A 21,026-nucleotide genomic window follows, 5' to 3' on the forward strand; every position below is an offset into this window, starting at 1 on the left:
TCAAACCCTCCATAGCAAAAGCATTTAGGTAAATCTTTATAGAGGTACTAAGCAAGATTTACCAAGAAAGTAAGGCCTAGGCGCAGCAGGTTGGGAAGAGTAGTTTGCTGCACGCGCGGTTGCTGGTGCAAGGGGGAAGTGTGGGGGGCGCATGAAGCCACATGAAACAAATAGCAGGTGCATGCGCGCTCCCCCACGTTTATTTATGGGATGGCTTGAACACGTCCTAACCATCTGGGACATTTTATAACATCTCTATGCCACTGAAGGCACCACTTCCCCGATTTAAAGCTTGACCATACTGCCTGCGGACCACCATCATGAAACAAGGTGTGGCGAGTAGACTGCAACGTGCACGCGGCAGATGATGAAGCTTTTTAAAGGTCTGAAAAATCAGTTTGCTTGTATAATGTGTTACACAAGATTGCCGTGCACCTACAGAGCACGCGCTCTGCATGTGCTATGTGCATGTTTGCATACAACGTTGTTTGGCCAGTCTCAATCGAGTAGAAAGTGCTGTATAGTTCAGTTTAGACTGCAGGTGAGATCCCGCAGGGCTCAGGTCTCGAGCTGGAATGTGCTGACGCAGGACCCTCGGTGTCTCTTTCAGATGCTAATGTGTTTGGAAGGCGCTGCACCCCCACAGCAGGGGGTCTTGTCCCATAACAAAGCGCTGCATTTCGGCTCCTCTCCTGGCAGGGGTCACAGGAGACAGCCAGGCTTCCTCCCGCCTTGGCACCAACACACCTGGGGAAGATGATCACATTAGCATAGCTATAGAATCTGGGGAGCAACCCCGCCCCCCATCGAGTCCCCCCTGGCCCCCTCCCATCCTCCCCCAGAAACAGGCTTTAAGAAGCTGAGAGGGCTTGGGTCTCACAATCCTACAATCCTGAGCGAAAGCAGAGCAAGATGGCGGGCCTTCTGACTCTGGCAGGTGCGACCAGCGAGGAGAGGGGGCCCCGCAGGGACCCCGGGGCCAGCGCAGAGCCCGAGGTATGGCAGATCTTTATTCCGGTGCTGTCCCTCTCGCCCACCGTGCTGGGCCTCCAGAGACACCAGGGAGCACCTCGGCCAAGGAGCGCCCCGGAGAGCCGGCCTTTGGGAGCCAGAGGATGGCACAGAGGTGAGAACTGATGACCGTGCACTAGAGGGCAGCCCCGATCACCACTGACGGCTCGGCAGGCCGAGAGGTGGCGGGGCAGGGGTAGGGAAGGCGGGGATTAAACCAGGGCAGTGGCCATGGAGATCGAAAATCAACCCCACTTTAAAAAAAATGTATTTCAGGATTTTGCCAACTTATGTCAGCAGTTCTCAATGGATATAAGGCCCACTCACATCCGTGCAATGCAGAGCCCTCTTGTACACGCGCAGAGGATCGGGTTTATTATCCACCAACCATGGTCTCTCTATTGCAAACACGGGCGCGGCTATAAAGAGTGCAGCAGGTGCAGTTGCACCGGGGCCCTGTGAGTTAGAGAGGGCCACTTTTAGTATTAAAAAAAGCAAAGAGGAGATCGGCGTCGGGCAATTACTTTAGTTGCATAATTGTCGAGTTGCAGTCTAACGCTCAGAACGCCCAACCAGGCCGTCGCCAGGCACAACGGGGCTTATTTACAAACCCCTTGCGCCGCTGTTACGTCACTTTTTCCAATGTTAAAAGTGGCGCAGCAGCGGTGCAAGTGGCTTGTATATAAGCCCCAACGTGATTAGCTCCGTGCTAGACTCTATGGGGCAGCTCTGAGCTTGCAAACTGAAATAACGGCGAAGGCTCCCGCCTTACGGCTAACACATTCGGTGCGCTGGGATCCCGAGCCCTTGTGCATGCCCGGCCCGGGGAGAACTCCCCATTACTGGAAATACCTTTGCACGTTTCAGGACATGACACCCTAAATATGTGTGCGTCAGGGCCAGCAAGTCATTAGCAGCATCCGATTGCTCAATGTTATACTTACTAAACCTTTACACGGGGTACATATAAATATATTTGCATCAAATCTGCAGCCGTTTCTGTGCCAGACCAATGCGTAATGGAGCTGTAAAGCGGTGCAGGATTGGGGGGGGGGGGGGGGGGGGCATGGCCTTCAGCGTAACTCCACCACCATATTTAGTCAAAGGCTCTTAAATATATGTAAGACCCGGAAGTATATGGGGCCCGTAAACATATTCTACGGAAGGTGCTTGGGGTAGTGCTCATCATTTTGCGTTACGCGGCCACTAACCGCATTTTTTATTTGGAAACATGAGCTCCCGTCCCAAGTTCAGGCGTAGCTCGGGGGGGGGTGGTGGGGGGGCTGTTGCTAAGAGTTATTTTTCCGCGTTCTGCTGAAATTAGAGATTTGTTTCTGTTTTCTATCCAGATGTTGTTTGCACCTTAAATTCATTTTCTTCTCCTTCCATCTTTTCTTTATTCCACCTTTCCCTCTTCGCACTCTTCTTCCCACTGTGACAGCGTTGCTCACTTTGCCTCCCCAGACCCATTTATGACGCTGTTTGATTTCACTCGATACCGATACCGTCATCTCCCGTATAGGTTTATTTAATGCTCTTTCAATACCCATAGTCTCAATTCATCACAACTCATTGTTGACGTGTCGGAGGAGCCTATTCACAAAGGCAGTTTGGAGTAAGTTTCGTAGTACTGAGTGGTACTAATACTTTTACATGCCTTTGTCGATTGTCCGCAAAACATATCAAATAGGAATATTTGGGAACATTCATATACAGTAGGTACACATGGGAAAAGACTCTGCCCATTTTTAGGTCGAGCCTACGAGACTGCAGACATCTTGGATATTCGGAAAGCTTCCCTGGGAATGCATTCCGCCCGTTGCTTACCATGGTTATTTTGGTTTGTAGCTCTTTTTAACTTCAAATTGAGGAAACATATGTGACAATCATGCTGGCTACTGGGTTAATTCTAAAGTATGGTGGAAATGAATATTTTAATACCATTCAAATAAATCAATACAATAGATGATGGCATTTCAACACATTATAGCTTGTGCACTGTATGCTTTTATCAGTAAAACTAAATGTCAGTGCAAATATAATGGTCATTTCAATTGAAGATGTGCTGTCTGTAATAGCCGTGAGTTACCACACCATGCATACTCCACATTACCCCACTCTACTTTGAACCACTTCATGCCACTGCCTTCTACTCTGCACCACTGCACTCTTCGCCACTCTGCTATGCACTCTACTCTGTACAACTCCACTCTAATCTACTCTACACTTCTACACTCTACGCCACTTCACTCTACTTTGAAACAATCCACTGTGCACCACTGCAATCTGAGCTTCACCCCTCTACTATACGCCACTCTATTCTACTCTGTACTACTCTACTCCATGGCATGCCACTACCCTCTACTCTAACCACTACATTTAATGTCAATTTACTTTACCACTTTACTCAAAATCTTTGCAACATATGCCACTGAAATTTTTGCAAATCTACTGTGCACTACTCCCGCTCTTCTCTACTCTGCAACGTTGAAGTCTACTCCACTGCAGTCTGTTCTGCATGACTCTTCTATACGTTACTCTATGCCAATGCATTGTACGTCACTACACTCTGCTAGTCTGCATCACTCTACTCTAGTCTACCCTGCATCACTCTAATCCAAGCCACTCTAATCTATTCAGCACAACTGTACTATACAATACTGCTGCTTCATCCTACTCTGAAACAATCTACTCTATTCCACTCTACATTACTGCACTCTACGCCACTCTACTATGACCCACTCTACTGTAAGCCACAGCTCTCTACTCTAGGCCACTGCAGTCTATGCCAATGTACTCTTAAGTCACTCTACCCTGCAAGACTGCACTCTCTGCTTATAAACTCTATGATTCTCTGCACCACAGCACTCTATGCCACTGCACTCTACTCTGCACTACTCATCTCTTCACCAGTGTACTCTTCTACACCACTAAACTCTATGCCACTTTAACTCCACTCTGCACCACTGCACTATGTCCCTGCATCCTATGCTACTCTACTCTATACCTGCACTCTGTCTTGCACCACTCCACCATACCATGCATAACTTCACCTACGCAATGCTACAACACTCCACGGCACTACTCCACCATGTGCCACTCTATACCATTGCACTATACATCACTGCAATCTATGCTGTGCCGCTCCAGTCTACTCTGCACCGATCTACCTGCGATACTCTACTCTGTATCATTCTACCCTGCGCCACTGCACTCTACAAGAGGGGATTGGATGTTTCAGGCCGATGCACAATGACATATAACAGTACATACGGGTGTTCCCCTGTAGAACTACTCTCTATATTGAAATGCTGTTCTGAATCAGCTCCTTGTTTCCCTGCCCTTTATATTTTCTTCCATGCATCTTGCTTTATCATTTTTGCTGCATTCACTTCCGTTTTTTCCCTAATCATTTGCTTTCGTCACTCTGGTGTCCTTCGTCCACTGAGTGTTTGTAACCCCTGTTTCACACACTCCTTTCCAACTTTCACTTCAATACAATCTCTTGCTACCTTCTTCCACTCAACTCCATACTTTACCTGTTGCCCTGTTCCTATTCCTTGTTTTTCGCTATCTACCCCGGTTACCCTCCTCCACCTGCGCCTCGTCTCCGTTCCATTTAGTCTTTCATTCCGTTTCGTTCACCTAGCTCTTGCTCTATCCCTACTACTACAAAATGAGCATGCAGGGGAATCCATCAGGGTAAAGGGTCCATACTAGTCAGTGAGCTTAAGAATAAGCTTGTTGATAACGATACCGGGGGCAACATATGTTCCAGGTTATAGTAATCGAGTGGGGTACTCCTGTGCATGCCTGCAGTAGTTACGACGCTCAGATCTGCTTGATTAGAGTTAGCAAACCAGGAGATGACCCCCCCTCCCCTAGTTCTGTCCTTGAACAGTAGGGATACAGGCCCATCAGGTGTATGCTTATTTCATTGGAGGTGAGTGTGCATGTCTTACCCCCAACAAGCATATCATTGGACATACCTGGATAGGCAGGTTATGCACACTGTAAGACACGTTTAGTGGCGCAGCCAGATATACTACAGTGCACCAACCAAGACAGGCACACACAGAGAGGCTGATGCATACTTAAAACTTCCTTTTAATCTGTGAGTGACTGTAGCTCTCCCCGATTGAGAAGGTATTTGCCTGCCTATGTCTGTGTCATCAGCGCCTGTTTGGCTGGAATCTAAGTGTGCATCAGCCTAACAGACGCTTATGGCATGGACATAGGTAGGCACCTTCTCAAGCATGGATGGAGGGATAGACTTGACACGAAGCACGTTCACAGTCAGACAATTACATATGAGAATCACCCACACTTACCAACCACATGCATACCTGCATACTTAGAATGCCCTAGTCTGATACATAAACTTTCGATTATGATAACACATAAACAAAGGTAGTCATGCAATAAAGGCCAGACTACTAAATGGTTTATCACAAACTCAGAAACAGACTGTAGATAAGTCTCAAAAGCATATTATAAAAAAAATGACCAGAATAAATCTGAGCCTCCTAATGAAATTCAGTCTAAACAATAGGAAGTACACCAACAGCTTTGTGTTTGCAGAATTCAATCCCCCTGCCTAGTCATTAGTATTTCTAATATAATCTAACTAGTACTACTCTCTACTAGTTTCAGGACACCCTAATCAAACTATGGGATGCAAACAACAGGTGTCAGCACAATGGATTGTTTTGTAAAAGTATTGCAAGTCTAAAGAGTATAGCATGAAGCACATAGTGAGAGGAATAACATAAGAGGTCTGCACAACGTGAAAACATAAGGGTCTCCCTCTCCAGCTAACAAGCAATACCTATTAGCACACAAAGTATCCAAGGTAGCCAGCTTCATCTTCTCTAGTACATTTCCATTTTCCCCTGTAGAATATTGGCTCCTCCTTCAGCTAGGTACAGTCAGGGGACTTTGAACATCCCTTCTTCACCATGATGACTTGTCTCCCACTCTTTGCTAACACGTCTCCTTCTTGCCAAAAGTTTCTCCTGTAACTTACTATCCCTACAAACAAACCAGGCCTTTCACTAACTAATGAAGCCTTGTATCTGCACTTGCAGAGGAGAGAAATATGCAAGCAAACATTTCTTATGTGAAATTTAAACATTGAATCTCAGGAACTTGATGCCTGTAATTATGCTAAGTTAGAAAAGCAGTTAAAATGCACTTGACATTTCACTATAGGTGCACATGCATTCACAATTAGTACATATATAGAACATCATGTGGAATAAAATCATGACTACCTATAACTGTTATATTCTTAAAACATTCATATAGCTATAAACGAGAGCTACACAGTTAATAAAATCTTCAACATTACTACCCACACAATGAATGAAGCTATTAAAATTTTATCATTGAACATTTCAAAAATACATTTGAAATTCCATTTGTTTAATAGAATGTTAGCCCAGAGAAAATAAAAGAAGTTCCAATCTGCACAAACCAACGTAAAAGGTGACGTGTAAATGTGGAACCAAAATTAAGCTGCTCTAAAACTCTAGGCGCTCTTGCGCGCACACACACACACACACCTCGACTGAGGTATACACCGAGCGTACCAATGAAGTAGACACTTCCTAAACTGTCACACAAAATGCATCACTATTAAATGATCTTCCCCCCTATGGAACTTTGAGAGCACATTTCTGCAAATATCAGAGTAGATATATCATCTAATGATGTGGTGGTTGCACTGGTCCCCACTTCCAGAGGGAATCTCTAAATTAGATGTGGAGAAGGGAGGAAAGAATTTCAGAATGTACGGCTGGTACTATAATATCATTAGCACATTTTTCTAAATGGAAATTCAATGTGATTCAATACTGAACAAACACAAATCTATTTCATATTATTATATGCTTTTTTTTAGATTCATCTGATGATCTGGAGATATGGTTCAAGGATTACTGCTGCTGCGGCCTTCCAGTGTGGTACTGTCCAGGGGACCACCGGTGCGACTGCCCTGAAGAGTTAGACTCGGCCGCGTCTGAATTTCAATCAGCACCACATCGGTACAGTTCTCAGCTTCGAAGAGTCCGGCACGACTCATCCCACTCTTTTGGTGGGCAGCAAGTGATGTCTGACCACATCAGAGAGGCCCTAGGTCGCTGGAGGCAGGATGTTGACCACTGCTGCGAGGAGTGCTGCTGCTGCAAGGGACTGGAGTACTGCTGCAAGTTCTACTGTGAGTGTGGTGTCCTGAGATGGTACTGTGACCTTCACCGCTATGAAGGGTTAGACCTTTTAGAGAGGGGGATGTGGAGCTGCCTCACGGACTCGCCTAGGAGTCAAAGCACTCCGCTGAGCCTCCGGACTGATGTATGCAACCAGAATGACATCTCCAGCCCAAATGACTTATTGAACAGTCCAACTGGTCTACTGTGCAGAGAGGGTGATCAAATGTGTATCCAGAGTGCCTCAATATGCAGACAGAGATCTGCAGTGAACAACAACTGTTCTCCACAGCAAGAGTTCAGGAGGTCACCATGCAACCAATGCAAGCCATCCTGCAAACCTCGTCAATCACATTACAACCAAAGTCAGTCACCAAATAACTCATTGTATAGCTACAATAAGCCACCACACAACCGTGAATCATCATGCAAAGGGTACGAGTCACCACGGAGCCAAAGGGAGTCACCAACTGGTCACAGTGAGTCGCCACACAATCACGTGATGCCTCAGTGCAACTGCAGTAAGCCACATTACAGTCCAGTTCAATCACAGTCCAACCAGTCACTGTGCCTCGACAGAGAGTCATCTTCTGGCGATAGCCCTGGTGATCCACGTTTTGGTCAAGGGGGCACCACCCAGCCTTGGAAAGCTGCACTCCTGTCATGAACATTGTGTTAAAGGACATCAAATTTAGTAATTTGGTAGAAAACTAAATTGTTAGCCTGGAAACTGAGGCGGTGGAGCATGTGTCAAAGGACATGTGGGGTTGGGTTCTGTTAAATGTCTGCTTTAGATTCAGGGAGGAGGTATATGTTTCTGTGTTGTGATTTTTGAAGGGCAGGCAAAGAACTCGCGGTGGTCATCAGTCTTAGGGCGATTGGAACCTCCAAATCAATCTACGTGAATCTGCAGCTCCCTCACACCTCAGTCACTTGTACACATCTTTGCATCTGGCTAGTAGTATGGATTTAAATAAATGTTAGAATGATTCTCTCCTCGCTGTTTAATACTTCCAGGGAAACCCACCTTTCCAATGATGGACCTGCTTAGCTACCTCCTCATTGACAACATTCAAACCATTTACAGTGCTGGGTTTACCGATTTGTAGAAACTAACTCTCCTTTCACCACTCAGTTTAAACTGCAAAAAAATTGACGAGTCTCTTCTTAGGATGTGTCTGCTGCTTATGATAACTTCAGTACCCAACCAAAAGGGTCTTATCCTATTTCCTGCCTGGTGTCTGGTACGCACCTTCAAATCACAAATACATCCACATGTATGAGAACTTCACTTTACTGTTTCACTTCTTTGTATCCAGTTTTATCTACACATGGATGTGCGGTGGCCAGATGAGTAGTTATCAATAGTGCCGGAGGTGCAGTGTCACCTGGGCCGGGGAGTGTGAGAGGCCCGCTTTAGCTTAATTAGTAGCTATTTTTAATGTGTAATTAGGGGGATTGGGAGCAACATTCCATTTTTTCATAAGAGGGCGTGCAGTTTCTGGTACACATCTGGTGGTGGTAAGTAGACACTGAAATCAATACAACGTGTGCTTGAATGGAACTCACAAGGGAATGTGCACTACATGTGGGGATGTGGTTGTGAATGTAAACTAAAGAATCTTTTCCACTTTGTTTGGTGTTTATTTTTCCTGCACTGATGCTATGACAGCTTATCACCATTAATAAAAGTATTATACTGTGCATGAGGTCCCAGGCCCACTTGGTTTTTATTTGTCAACTGAATGCATCTATGCAGTTATTTGGAAATAGACGACTCAGTTTCTTTGCTTCCTTAGACTCGAGCTCTTTGCAGCGCTGTTTGCTTTCATTTGATTCTGGCCTCGATTATCTGTTGTGTAGTAGAAAAAAACCTGTCAACTACATTTTCCAAAAAGTAAATAAAGTACTGTGGGGGTTATTTACAAGCTCTCTGTGCCACCAGAACGTCACATTGTTTGATGTTCTGGTGGCTCACAGGCCATAGCCATATCTACAAGGCCACTTAATGATATCCTGGGTGATTTTTCATGGCCTTGTAGATATGGAGCAAGGCAACCAGTGCATGTCTCTGCCTTACCTTTCTCTGCATCAAAGAGGTGTTCCATGGGTGTTGCTGTGGGTGTTCCCACGTAACACCCATGGACTTAGATGCTGCCCCAGATTTACAATATCTCATAAACCTGGGGCAGTGGCAAAACCATGCATCTCTCTAGAACAGGTGTCACGGGGAGAACTGTTTACATTTCTCCTTGTTTTTTCCTCTCCATGTGTGGCATTTGGTAACCCTTCCTTCACAAAAACAACCGGATTTCAACACAGGCACCCTTGCACTACGGTGCAAGAGTGCCTGTGTTGGTGCATGATCGACATGTTTGCGCCTGCGCTGTGAAAGAGGACAAGAATGTTCCATATCTTATAGATATTTTGCATTCCTGCCCTTTTCTTTTGAAGCATTGCAGCACTGCCTGGAGCTAACATATTGTGAATGAGGCTCTGGGTTTCTCACCAAGCATTAAGCTATACACTCATATTTTATTTGATCTCTTTGCGTGTTGCCTGTGTCTATATTTTTTTCAGCTGTAGGTTGCAGACTGCATCACATAAGTTTTGTTTTAAGGAAACGAACATTAGCTTAGATCACATTTTTTATACTATATAGTATAATATTACAAAACGGTTATCATTGGAATGTTTTGCATCAAAAAAATGTCCTTATCAGGAGTCTTTCAATTCACTGAAGGCTCCAGTAGGAACTACACTTGTCCTATTAGGATTTATTTAAAAAGAAAAAAAGTCCAATGAGACACTGGAAGGATGTTTACCTACTTTTGTCTGACTGTCTTTTATGGGATTGAGCTCACAGAGTTAGTACATACATTTTATGACAACAGGAATAATAAAGAGTAAAAAATAACGTGCCATTGATTCATAATATGCCACCGAAATAGGAAGGCTTTTTATTTAATTCTAAGGCTATCGCCTTTGCACAATCAAAGCAGCATTCCATGACGTTTTACATCTCCTCTGCTAGCACTAAACAAGGCCGACCACAAGCATCTGACCACCCTCCCTCAAACTTTGGCCACATCAACAAAAAAACTAGAAATCTTATTTAGGGTCTCATTATAGTTCACCATAATTTTGGGACGCAATACCACAACATGTGGTAAAAACGAGTACGATTGGTTGTTGAATTTCTTTCCCATTCTTGTGTTTGGACCTTAGAAAGTGGACAGCGTAGTCATTTTGCTCAGTGCTTAGCTTCTAAAAACGCAGACAGTGCTCATTATATTTTCCCTACTAAATATCACATATTTTAACCAGGAATTTGGGTGAGAGAAGGTGTGGTATTGCTGTACAATAAAAACTCATGCAAACAACTAAATCATACCTTCTTTTTTCAGTTTTCACTTAGCTGCCCCATAAATGTTCTGCCCTGTGGTAAAATATGCGATGTGGTTTTCCAATGAAAAGCAGTAGGCTAAATCTTCATACTTTTGGGGTACATACTCTTAATGTGGTTTGGGTTAGAAGAAATTTCAGAGAAAACCAGTCCATGATAGCCTATGGAAGAACAGTGAGTTATCAGCTTTCAGGTGAGTACTCGACTGGTGAGGTTAAGGTTCTGGGCATAGTCTCAGAGGTCTCCCAGGGTCGGAAAGGTACACCCTAAGTGGCACTGGGGCAGCTGCGTGCAGAGAGAGTAGGCCCAATGGAATACAATAGAGGGTAGGGGGCCTTCGATTGGTGACTGCAAGCAAGCAGGCCACGCGGCTGTGGGAGCCGAGCTCCTGGTCACTTACTCAGGGCAAGTGGGGAAGTAGAGTAGGGTAGTTATTGCACTTCTAGCGGCACTAGGGCGGCTGGGTGCAGGGTGCTTTTGAGCAGTTGGGCGCTCAATATTATCCAATGGGAAAGGTAAAAAGGGAACAAAGGCTGCAGACTCGAGGACGGTGATTCTTCAGGTGCAACCACCACCTTGAGAGGTAAGTTGGGATATTTCAGCAGAGGTAGGTACCCCAAAGGAAGGCACAGGGGACCGTGGGGCGCCGGGTGCAGGGGTGTCTTGGTGCCGGAAAAGCTTACCCTCAGCTGGTCGCGGTTGGTGAGGTCCCTGGTTCTGAGGCTGCAGGCTCATCTGGGTCGTCAAGTAGGGTCTTTGGGCACTGGACTTTGGTTCCCAGTCACCGGGGGACGTCCTCCTGGTCTTGGATCACTCGGGCCGGGCTTGGCAGGTTGGCTACAACCCACCTCAAGTGGTCAACCTCTGCTGCCTAGACCTTAAGCCAGAGGTCTTCCTACGTTTTGATGCAGACACTCCCTTTTCATACATGTTTAGGTATCAAGAACCCCTTCTGACAAAAATTTCTTGAACCTGGTAGCCCTCATCATCAACAACCATAAACACCCCCATTTTCCGCAGCAAATTTTTACACTATGGATATAATATTAAACAGTATTTAGCAAACCAAAGGTCACTGAGCATGGGGGTGTAGTCAAATGTGTAGCTTAAAACAAAGGGCATCAAGTTGTCTTGCTGTGCTGCCCTATGCCAATCTGAAATGGTGGGAATGCGCCGTATTTATGAAATACGGTGCATTCCTGTCCTTTCCCCTTGCACTGGCAGACAAATTGCTGCTTAGCATCGGCATAGGCAGGATTGTTTTTGTACAGGAAGGGGCACCTTCCTTCACAAAAGCAATCCAGGGAGGCATTTCCCTCTTTCTATGTGAGGTGCAGAATGCAGCACACATGGAAACAGGAAACAACGAGGAGTAAGGAAAACATTTCTCCTCGTTAGCCCTTCGCTGGGAAGGCGTCCGTTTTTGGAGCTGCCCCAGGTTTACGTGATTTTGTTAATATGGGACAACATTTTTTTGCATAACTGTCCCCTCAACACCTCTTTAGGTGTACTATGGGCTGTATAAATGCAATTAAAATTAAAAGCAAGCACTTCACAGCTCAGCTGTTAACTCTTTGCACTACCACTCAATAAACCAAATCTTTGTCATCACAAAGCTTGGGAGTGATTTGATCAATGAAAGCTATAACCAGCACCAAATCACCCTTTAAACCTGCAGATTAACTGATATGCACATTTGCATTTCACTCAGGCAAGCAGGCGCACCCTGGCAAGAAAACGTTTCACAGCACAAGAGACTCAATTGAGGAAACTTCGACTCATAACGATCTAAATTAGCCGTCCCAAGACTGCCGTCATATTTCCAAAATGAAAGCTACACTACACGTTTATTCTCTTTCGATTTACATCGCAGCCTCACAGGACCAAACCATCGACTACGCCAAAGATGGTGGCATGCAAGCTGACGCGCAAAATACATTGTTCTACAGGCAAACCTTGATAGGATTAACCAGCCTGACAAAATGGCGGCATATATAACCTTTTACGTGCTTTCTGTAGGAAATCGGCCTTGCTAGTGAGAATACCATGTGTAGCCTGCTTCCTAGTCTCACACAGTGACAGACCTTGTTTTCTTGCCCACAGCAACGTCTTCAGTATTTTTCTCATAGCCCGGGAGAAAGGACCTTGCTGCTCGTCTCCAGGCACACCGCACAAAACTTACTACACATACTAGCCCCCTGCAATGCCAGACTACTGTTCCTTCTTGTTCCGTTAGTTGTATTCCACACTTCCAAAACACCTTACAATTTATGAGTTCCCCGCTGATCCTTTACTTTTATACGTTCCCAACTTTGAAGTGCTTGCCACAGACTCCACGTCATTTACGTCCTTGAACATCCCATCCTCGTCGCCGGTATAGTGCTGAAGTACAATGGTCCTGGAACAGGATACCACAGAAGGGCCATCACTCTGTCAAGTGCCAATTTGGAATGAGATGTAGTAATGTTTTGCAAGAGAAATCCAGTAGCAAAACATTCATATTTTGCTGACCACACAAGGGACCTCTCCCCCTTTGAATGTTAACAAAAACATCTATTAAGAGTAAACAGTGTTCCTCTGGCACTGCCTGCTCTTAATAAACGTTACTTAAACGTACATATTATTTGTCAACCCTTTAAAGAAAACAGGTTGCATTTAACAAAAACTGCTTTATTTAAAAGCAGTCACAGACATCGTTGTCTGATGACCTCAGCAGACCACCATCCCTGTGACGGCTGTCAATCATAGACTATAGTGGGCCACAATTTGTGACCTACCACATTGAAATTCATGAGAATTGAATTGGTATTTTGTGATCCGTCATCTTAGTACATGAGTAGGTTCGCAAAACACCACACTGGCGGCAAAAATACTGGTCGCAATTTGGGAACTGTATTTTGCTCCCGGTGTGTTTTTTACTTCAAGCTCTGGTTGTTTCTCATTGCCCCTTCTCAGATTCGGTTCCCAGAGCATGGACTGGGATCGTATTGGGCCCAAAAAGTATGAAGTAATTTCTACTGATCTCATCATTATATTAATTTGTACATATAAAACTTTGAAAATTCAGTAAATTTTCTGGGTCACAGAATGTTGTAATGTGTGACAGTAACATCTATAATTTACAGCGCCTTGATCTGAAGAAGTTTGAAATAAAAATTGGCTGGCAAAAGAAAATTATTACAAAACTAAAACGCCTGCCAATTAATTGTTTGCACTTTTATGCACCTCATGTTGCGTTATTGTATGAGAGGTCAATTGACTGACCTCTCATACTACAACAAGACAGGTCTGAATCGCAAAAAATAGACCTGTTGCCTTTTTTTTCAACTTTCTGAGAATTGCTGAGTAATATATTTTTTCCTCCAGAAACAAACGATTTTGTGATAGAAATCATATGAATAGTAAATTATATTGAACATGAATTGGAACATTCAGGTGAAGACAATAAGACTACTGGCTCATGGTTTTGTTAGAAAGCCATGCATTGCGCATACGGCCATTCCCAGCTTCCAGGGTCTCATCTCTGTAGGACAGTTTCACACCCTCATTTTATCATGATCCGATGAATGAAAAACAGCTTGTATGTTTATTTGTTTATGTTTTTGTTTGTCATGAAAACATTGTAAACAAGGGTTCCAGGGTCGAGGAACAAAATAAAGCCGTTTATGAAGGGTGTTTGTGTCTGTTTTGTATGCAGGAGAAATGGGTTGGTTGGCGGGAGCCAGAGGGCGCATAGAGGGCGGTTTTCAAGGAGGAAAGATATGCTGTGTTGGTGGGAGGAGGCGGCGGACAGCAAGGGGGAGGGGGGTGAATGGGTTGGCAACAGGGTAGAGCACAGCTTTCCAAACTTTTCATGTTGGTGACACACCTTTTTGTGAAAAAAAATCAGGGACACAGTAACACGAGGAAGCGCAGCGAGTGAGCCAGAACCACCTATGGTGGGTTTGGGCCGCACACACAACCCCACACACACCACCCCACAGACACACCACCCCACACACACACACACACCCACCCCACACGCACACACAACCCCCCCACACACACAACCCCCCCATACCCCACCCCCCCACATACACACGCATCCCACACACACACACCACACACACACACACACACACCCACACCATAGCACTCGGATTACTATATTCCCTATGGTCGTTATGCTCCAGGTGAAATATATTCCCCTTTTAGGGCTGCCAGAGTCTACCAATATGTGGGAGGTTGAAACGTGTTGAAATTCTCCTACTGGACTTGTTCAGAAGGAATTTCTCCGTTATTTTCATTACTGAAAAAGTCCACAGAATGTTAGCACAAACTCCTGTGCCAAGGTAAAGCAACAACCAATACTTGCAGACTGCCGCCTGAATTAAAGAGATAAAGATATCACCCTGCATATAACCAGAGAAAATGGAGCACTGACGCCTCAAGATCTGAACATCTCGATGTAACCAGATTTTACATTGGTAATCCAGGAGGCTATATTTGCACCTGTCAAAAAGAAACTACAATAGCAGGTAAAATATGCTAAGCCTAGCGTCGCTGCAGTGGAGAAAGCTTTTCGCTGCTCTTTTTTGGCACTGTTCGATCTTGATTGAGCTGCCCCCCCCCCCCCCCACTCCCCCCCCGTTGTGTGTGGCATCCCGGGCCCACTCACAGCCGCACACAAGCACTTCACAGGTCTTTAAAGAACTAGTGCGTGTTAATTGGTGTTAATTGGGCTCTGTTCTGTCACACCTTCTAAAAGCCGGCAGACGTCAGACGCATTGCGCGGCACACCTACATATGGGGCGCAACACAGTAATGTGTCGCGCCACACAGTTTGGAAAGCTGTGGGGTAGAGGGATGCGGTGGGGTAGAGACGGGGGAGGACAATTAGTGTAAATAATTTGATAGGATTACATGATTCTGCTTGTCTCTGAACTGATGTTTAAGGAGGTCAATCTTTCTGATCTGTTTCTCGACAACCTCCCGGTTTTACTGCCACTAAGTAACTGAAGTCAGGCTGGCTCAGTTCGAGGTCCCATTGGAACCTCAGTCAAGCCCACAACCAGCTGAGCTTTCATATGGCGTCTGCTTGCCATCCTCGCTCTAATTTAATGCACAAAGCATTACAATGTGAGGTCAAAATGAGAGACAAATAGATACTCATTTAGTGGCTGATTTGTTCAAAGTGAAAGCAAAAACCCTTGATTAATCGCAGCTTTTGCCTTAACCACATTGTGTGATCTTAGGCAAATATTTTATTTTACTGCTCATCTGTTTTATTCAGTATCACATATGATGGCACATTCAAAGACGAGGGTTCAACAGACGAGCTGTACAAAAACCTTACTGTGTTTTGATTTAATAAACTTTAATGTTACTTCTGTCTATGACAATCTGGGCCATACACAGTTGACATGAAAACTGTCCTGTCTTTTAGTTCACTAATTGCACTGTCAGCAGATTGGGGGCAGGAATGATCTTTAGTTAATGTTCTAAAACGTACTTTTAATAAGCACTACTCAGCGCAGTGCTTTAATGTGATGTAATAAAGATAAACCTTTCACATGTAAAGAAATACACTTTTTTAATGTTGAAGAGATTTTAGCATATTTTACCTGATGTTTGTTGTATGATTTACATGGCACATATTTTCAGGGCTCAGCTCGTGCACAGGCTCTAGGCTCTGTTAATCTGTTAGCTTGCCCACCTCTACCTAAGCATGAGAGGGTGGAGTCAAAGGGCTAGTGAAAAATGCATGCAGCCCCTACATTGACAAGGCCCTTACCACCAAGATGACTTAGTGAGCTAGGTGCTCATTGCTGGCATCTGTTGTGTGGTCTGCAGGTCAAAAGTGAAAGTGTTGGCATAGCCAACTCACCTTTACACACCTTTGCAATGGGCCCGATTCACAGAATGAATTTAAGACTCAATCCTAAACTTACTACTATTTTGGTATTCACAGAATGCACTTACTACTTTTGGTATTCACAGAAGTTAGGATTTTGTCTTAAGACAAACTTAAGACAAACTTAAGACAGACTTAAGACAAACTTAAGACAGACTTAAGACAAACTTAAGATAGACTTAAGACAGACTTAAGACAGACTTAAGACAAAATCCTAACTTCTGTGAATACCAAAAGTAGTAAATTCCTTCTGTGAATACCAAAAGTAGTAAGTTCATTCTGTGAATGCCAAAATAGTAATACGTTTAGGATTGAGTCTTAAGTTCATTCTGTGAATCGGGCCCCATGTCAACAAACTGAGTACTATTAAATTAGGGAATGGAAGATCTAGTTAGCTGTTAACAGTCAAAAACAGCAAACTACGGCATTCTGCATTATAATAAAAAAACATTATCAACTGCAGAGAATAGAGAAGAACAAACAAAAATAATTTTACTGGAGAAGTGAAAAGGTCGAGTGCAAGGCATTTGGTATTCCCATGCCTCTGCCCTCCCTGATGTTGATCAGCATGGATTCTTGATCAGGATCTGGCTGGACTCGGATTCGTTTTCGTTGCTGCTAGTTGTCCATATTTCCCTTCGAAAGCAGGTTGTTGATCTTGTTCCATTCCTATTCTATGTCTTCCTTCCCCCTCTCCCTTCCTTTTCTCGCCCCCTCACCTCTACTTTAGCAACTGAATAGGTGATTCAGATACGAGGAGATCTGACCTGTGAATGAATACAAAAGCTACCGCCCACCCACACTGAAAACTCCTCAAGCGCTCTCTCAGCAAGGGCTACTCTCTCTGCACTCGCAGAGCCAGCGGAGGGCTTTTAGGCCAGGGGGCTTCGAAGCCTTGTGTTTGCAATGTGTGAAGCCAGACACTGCAGGTTTAACCCAGACAGCACATGTTGAAAACATGTTTAATTTCATTGGGTTTCCGCATCTGTTTCAGACTCCTGCATGGATGCTGTAAAGTCATGGCCTGAGATCCCATTAAGATAATTTGGTGGTAAATGTGTCTTATGCTTTGTAAATAATCTGCTAATTGTACACTTTATTGCCGGTGGTGCAATTTCAGGCATTCATCCTTCCGACCTCAATTACACCTGCATGCCATTGACAAAATATACAGCGCCTTCTTTGAACTTAGAGCCATCAAAGGTAGTTTCTGTTTCGTACAGTATAAAGGGTATTGTTGTTGTTATCGGCTTGCCGTCCTTAAAACTCATTCGGAGGGACAGACCGGGAGTGATGCAAGCCAGGAACCTTGAGTGGGAAAGGCAACAAAAAAAATGTACAGTTTTTACATGCAGCCTAGTCAACATAAATTTCTGCCTTTCATTTAAATCAATTTGCAAATAAAGAGCAGGTTCTCTTTGAGGCTGAAATAAAGGCTTTGGGTGACTAGTCAGATTATATATAGGGCCTGCCAGCTCATGACTTTGCTGAAAGAGTGACTTAATAGTGGCAGATGATACATTGTGTCGGGTTTGTATATTATTCTGGGACACCCAATTTAGCAAAACTTGTTTTGACATACCTTAGCCAGGGTATATCTAAGCTATTATCCAGTTTCATACAGTCTGTCAATATTGTACTACAGACCGCTACCTCAGGATTCTTTCAGGGTTTAATCTATCCGCAGCCAAAATACTCGCCTTTTTTCTCTGGTATTTTTCTGGTGTAATTTCTTTCCCTGTGTCCTAGTCCCTAGACCCTTCTTCCATAGGGTGGTCTCGTCAGGGAGGATTGGGAACATGATCTTGGGTTATGAATACTTGAGGCATCAGCATTGGTAGGCATTCTTAAAGGCCACTAATGCAAAGTGAGTGGGAATGGAGTGCTGCCCGCTGATCTTTGAATTAAAAGCTGCAATGTCTGAAAACATTTTTCCATAACAACATTGTCCCTTCATAGCACAGTTCACTTCAGTCTTTGCCTTCAGTCATATACTTCTGACTATGGCGATTTCCCTGTGCATTATATCATACTCTTTAATCAGATCATTGTCTTAATACATGTAGTATATTGAAAAGCATTACTTCCCAGTGTCTTTGTCATGGGGATGAAGGAGTATAAATGCTTAGGATCTTCCTTCAGCGGTTGCAATTCATTCTCCTTTATAGAACTTGATTTTCTTCCCCCTCATCTCATCATCATACTCAAAGGCACCTGGGTTACCATGTGTCTCAGAGACCATGAGAGCATGCAGTTGTTTCTGTTGTTTCTGTTGCTCCTGTGCCCCATTGATCACACCTAAAGCAAGCTTCAATAATATGCTAATGAAGAGAAAGATGCCAGCCTGAACAGCTTTCTTTCCTTGCAGCTCTCCTTTTGTACCTGTCTGCAGCACGGGCGCACCACCAGGACGCCAAAGGTGTGCCAAAGGCAAGCCTGTGTGCTCGCGTCCATGCCTGGACTGCGCACAGTGCCATGAATCCTGGCCCATTCATTATCACACAGGTACTCGAACCACAGAGCTCCAAGCCCGGGACTCATCATGTGACTACAACTGCTGCATCGCCTCACCATGCACCACAGAGGGTCCATTCACCTGCATCCACTGCCGGTTGTACACAATCAATGACCCGCCCAACTACATCACACCCACTGCAGACGGCACAGTCTGGTTCCACTCAACTGCCTCTTGTTCAAAGCCAGACCATTCTGGAAACATGCCAGCAAGGTCTGGGACACCATCCAGACCCACGCTCCAGACATCACCTTCATCACCGAGACATACCTCACTCCAGCATCAGCTCCCAACGTCGCCATCCCAACCCCTGCCAGCTACAAAATAAAACACTGAGACTGCACCAACAAACAAGGCAGAGGCATCCCCATCGTACACAAGGAATCCATCACCTGATCCATCACCATCGACATTCACACACCCATCATGAAACACATTAACTTCCTGCTCCAAAGCTGATGCCAGAACCACCATCAGAGGCACCCTCGGCTACAGAACACTTGGACCACGAACTGGCATCAGCCACTCCATTGCAGAGCTAATCACCCCCCTCGCCATCCAATTCAAACACTACATCCTCCTAGTGGACCTCACCTTCCGCCTAGATGACCCTACTGACACGAACACCACCAACCTCCTGGAAAGACTTGACAACATTGGCTTCAAGCAGATCTTTACTGACCCCACACACAGAGCAGGACACACGCTGGACTCCGGCTTTACCTCCAGCGACAGAATTAATACAACCACACATCAGAAGTCACCTGGACTTACCACACTGCCGTACACTTCACCCTCATTGGCCACAAGTAGTCCATCCATATCTGAGACAGAGCCCACCTCTGCAGCTGGACCACAGTAATCAAGCAGCAATGGACTGGCGTCCTCAGCACCACCCAGCCCAACATTACAGCAAGCCTGGAACAAACTGTAGAAAACTTTAATGCTTGGATCACCAACACTGCCAATCAAGCCACCCCATACAAACCTCCCAAGATGCATAGATCCACCAAGCGAGCCAGCTGGTACACTCCAGAACTCAGCGCAGTGAAACACAAATTCAAACAACGAGGAAGAAGATGGAGAATCAGCAAGAACTCCATCAACCAGGCCAAGTACAAAACCATCCTCAACAACTACCACTACCAGCTCAAAGCTATGAAAAAGGATGCCCTCAGACAACACATCGAAACCAGTTCCAAATGAACCAAGGAACTCTTCACAATCCTCAGAGAATTATTCAGCCCCAGAGAGACAGAAAACGCAATACTGCCATACCAAGAACTCTGCGGCTCCCTCGCCGACCACTTCCAAAACAAGATAGTGACCATCTACACGAACTTCATACCCCAACACTCTGACACCCTCTGCAACCCATCGGCACAACCACCAACCACACAATCACCTCTTGGGAACTACTCAGCACACCAGTAACAACCACCCTGATGAAATCCATCCACTCAGGGCCACACACTGACCCCTGCCCCCACCGTTTGTTCAACCTTGGAAGCAACAAAATCAGCCACTTACTCACCACCATCATCAACACCTCCATAGGCACAACTTCTTTACTTTATGCATGGAAACACATGGAGGTCTGACCCCTTCCTATGAAACCATCAGCTGACACTAAAGACCTTCAGAACTACCACCCAATCTCCCTCCTCCCGTTCCCCATCAAAGTCCTGGAAAAGGCCATCAATATCCAACTCACAGAACGCCTGGAAAGCAATGATGTACTGGACCCATCCCAATCAGGCTTCAGGGCCAATCTCAGCACCAACACAGCCCTCATCACAGCAACAGACAACATCTGAGCCCCACTAGACAGAGGCAAAACCACCGCCCTCTTCTTCCTTGACCTGTCCACTGCCTTCGACATGGTGTCAGACCACACGCTTAACCAAAGACTTTGCCAATTCGGAATCGCAAGTGACACACTCGGATGAATAGTGTCCTTCCTCAGACCAGGCACCCAGAGAGTCTGCCTTCACC

At 45.0% G+C, this 21,026-nt stretch overlaps 1 protein-coding gene across 1 annotated transcript; it reads left to right on the forward strand.

Annotated features, from left to right (window-relative positions):
• The first annotated feature begins 912 nt into the window (after positions 1 to 912).
• Positions 913 to 19,893, forward strand: LOC147692943 (uncharacterized). Its single transcript, XM_086939561.1, has 3 exons — positions 913 to 1,126; positions 6,914 to 7,822; positions 19,487 to 19,893. Exons 1-3 carry the CDS (start codon positions 913 to 915, stop codon positions 19,891 to 19,893), a joined length of 1,530 nt encoding a protein of 509 aa, XP_086795687.1.
• The last annotated feature ends 1,133 nt before the right edge of the window (positions 19,894 to 21,026 follow it).

The sequence above is a fragment of the Lissotriton vulgaris genome, chromosome 9 (assembly GCF_964263255.1).
Source record: "Lissotriton vulgaris chromosome 9, aLisVul1.2, whole genome shotgun sequence".
Lineage (NCBI taxonomy): Eukaryota > Metazoa > Chordata > Amphibia > Caudata > Salamandridae > Lissotriton > Lissotriton vulgaris.

What these genes read in the sequence shown, in the direction of transcription:
- LOC147692943 (XM_086939561.1), top strand. Translation starts at nt 913, where the DNA reads ATGGCGGGCCTTCTGACTCTGGCAGGTGCGACCAGCGAGGAGAGGGGG. An exon ending in AGCCAGAGGATGGCACAGAG is followed by an intron (nt 1,127 to 6,913) that starts GTGAGAACTGAT and finishes GCTTTTTTTTAG; the next exon opens with ATTCATCTGATGATCTGGAG. An exon ending in ATCTTCTGGCGATAGCCCTG is followed by an intron (nt 7,823 to 19,486) that starts GTGATCCACGTT and finishes CCTGCTCCAAAG; the next exon opens with CTGATGCCAGAACCACCATC.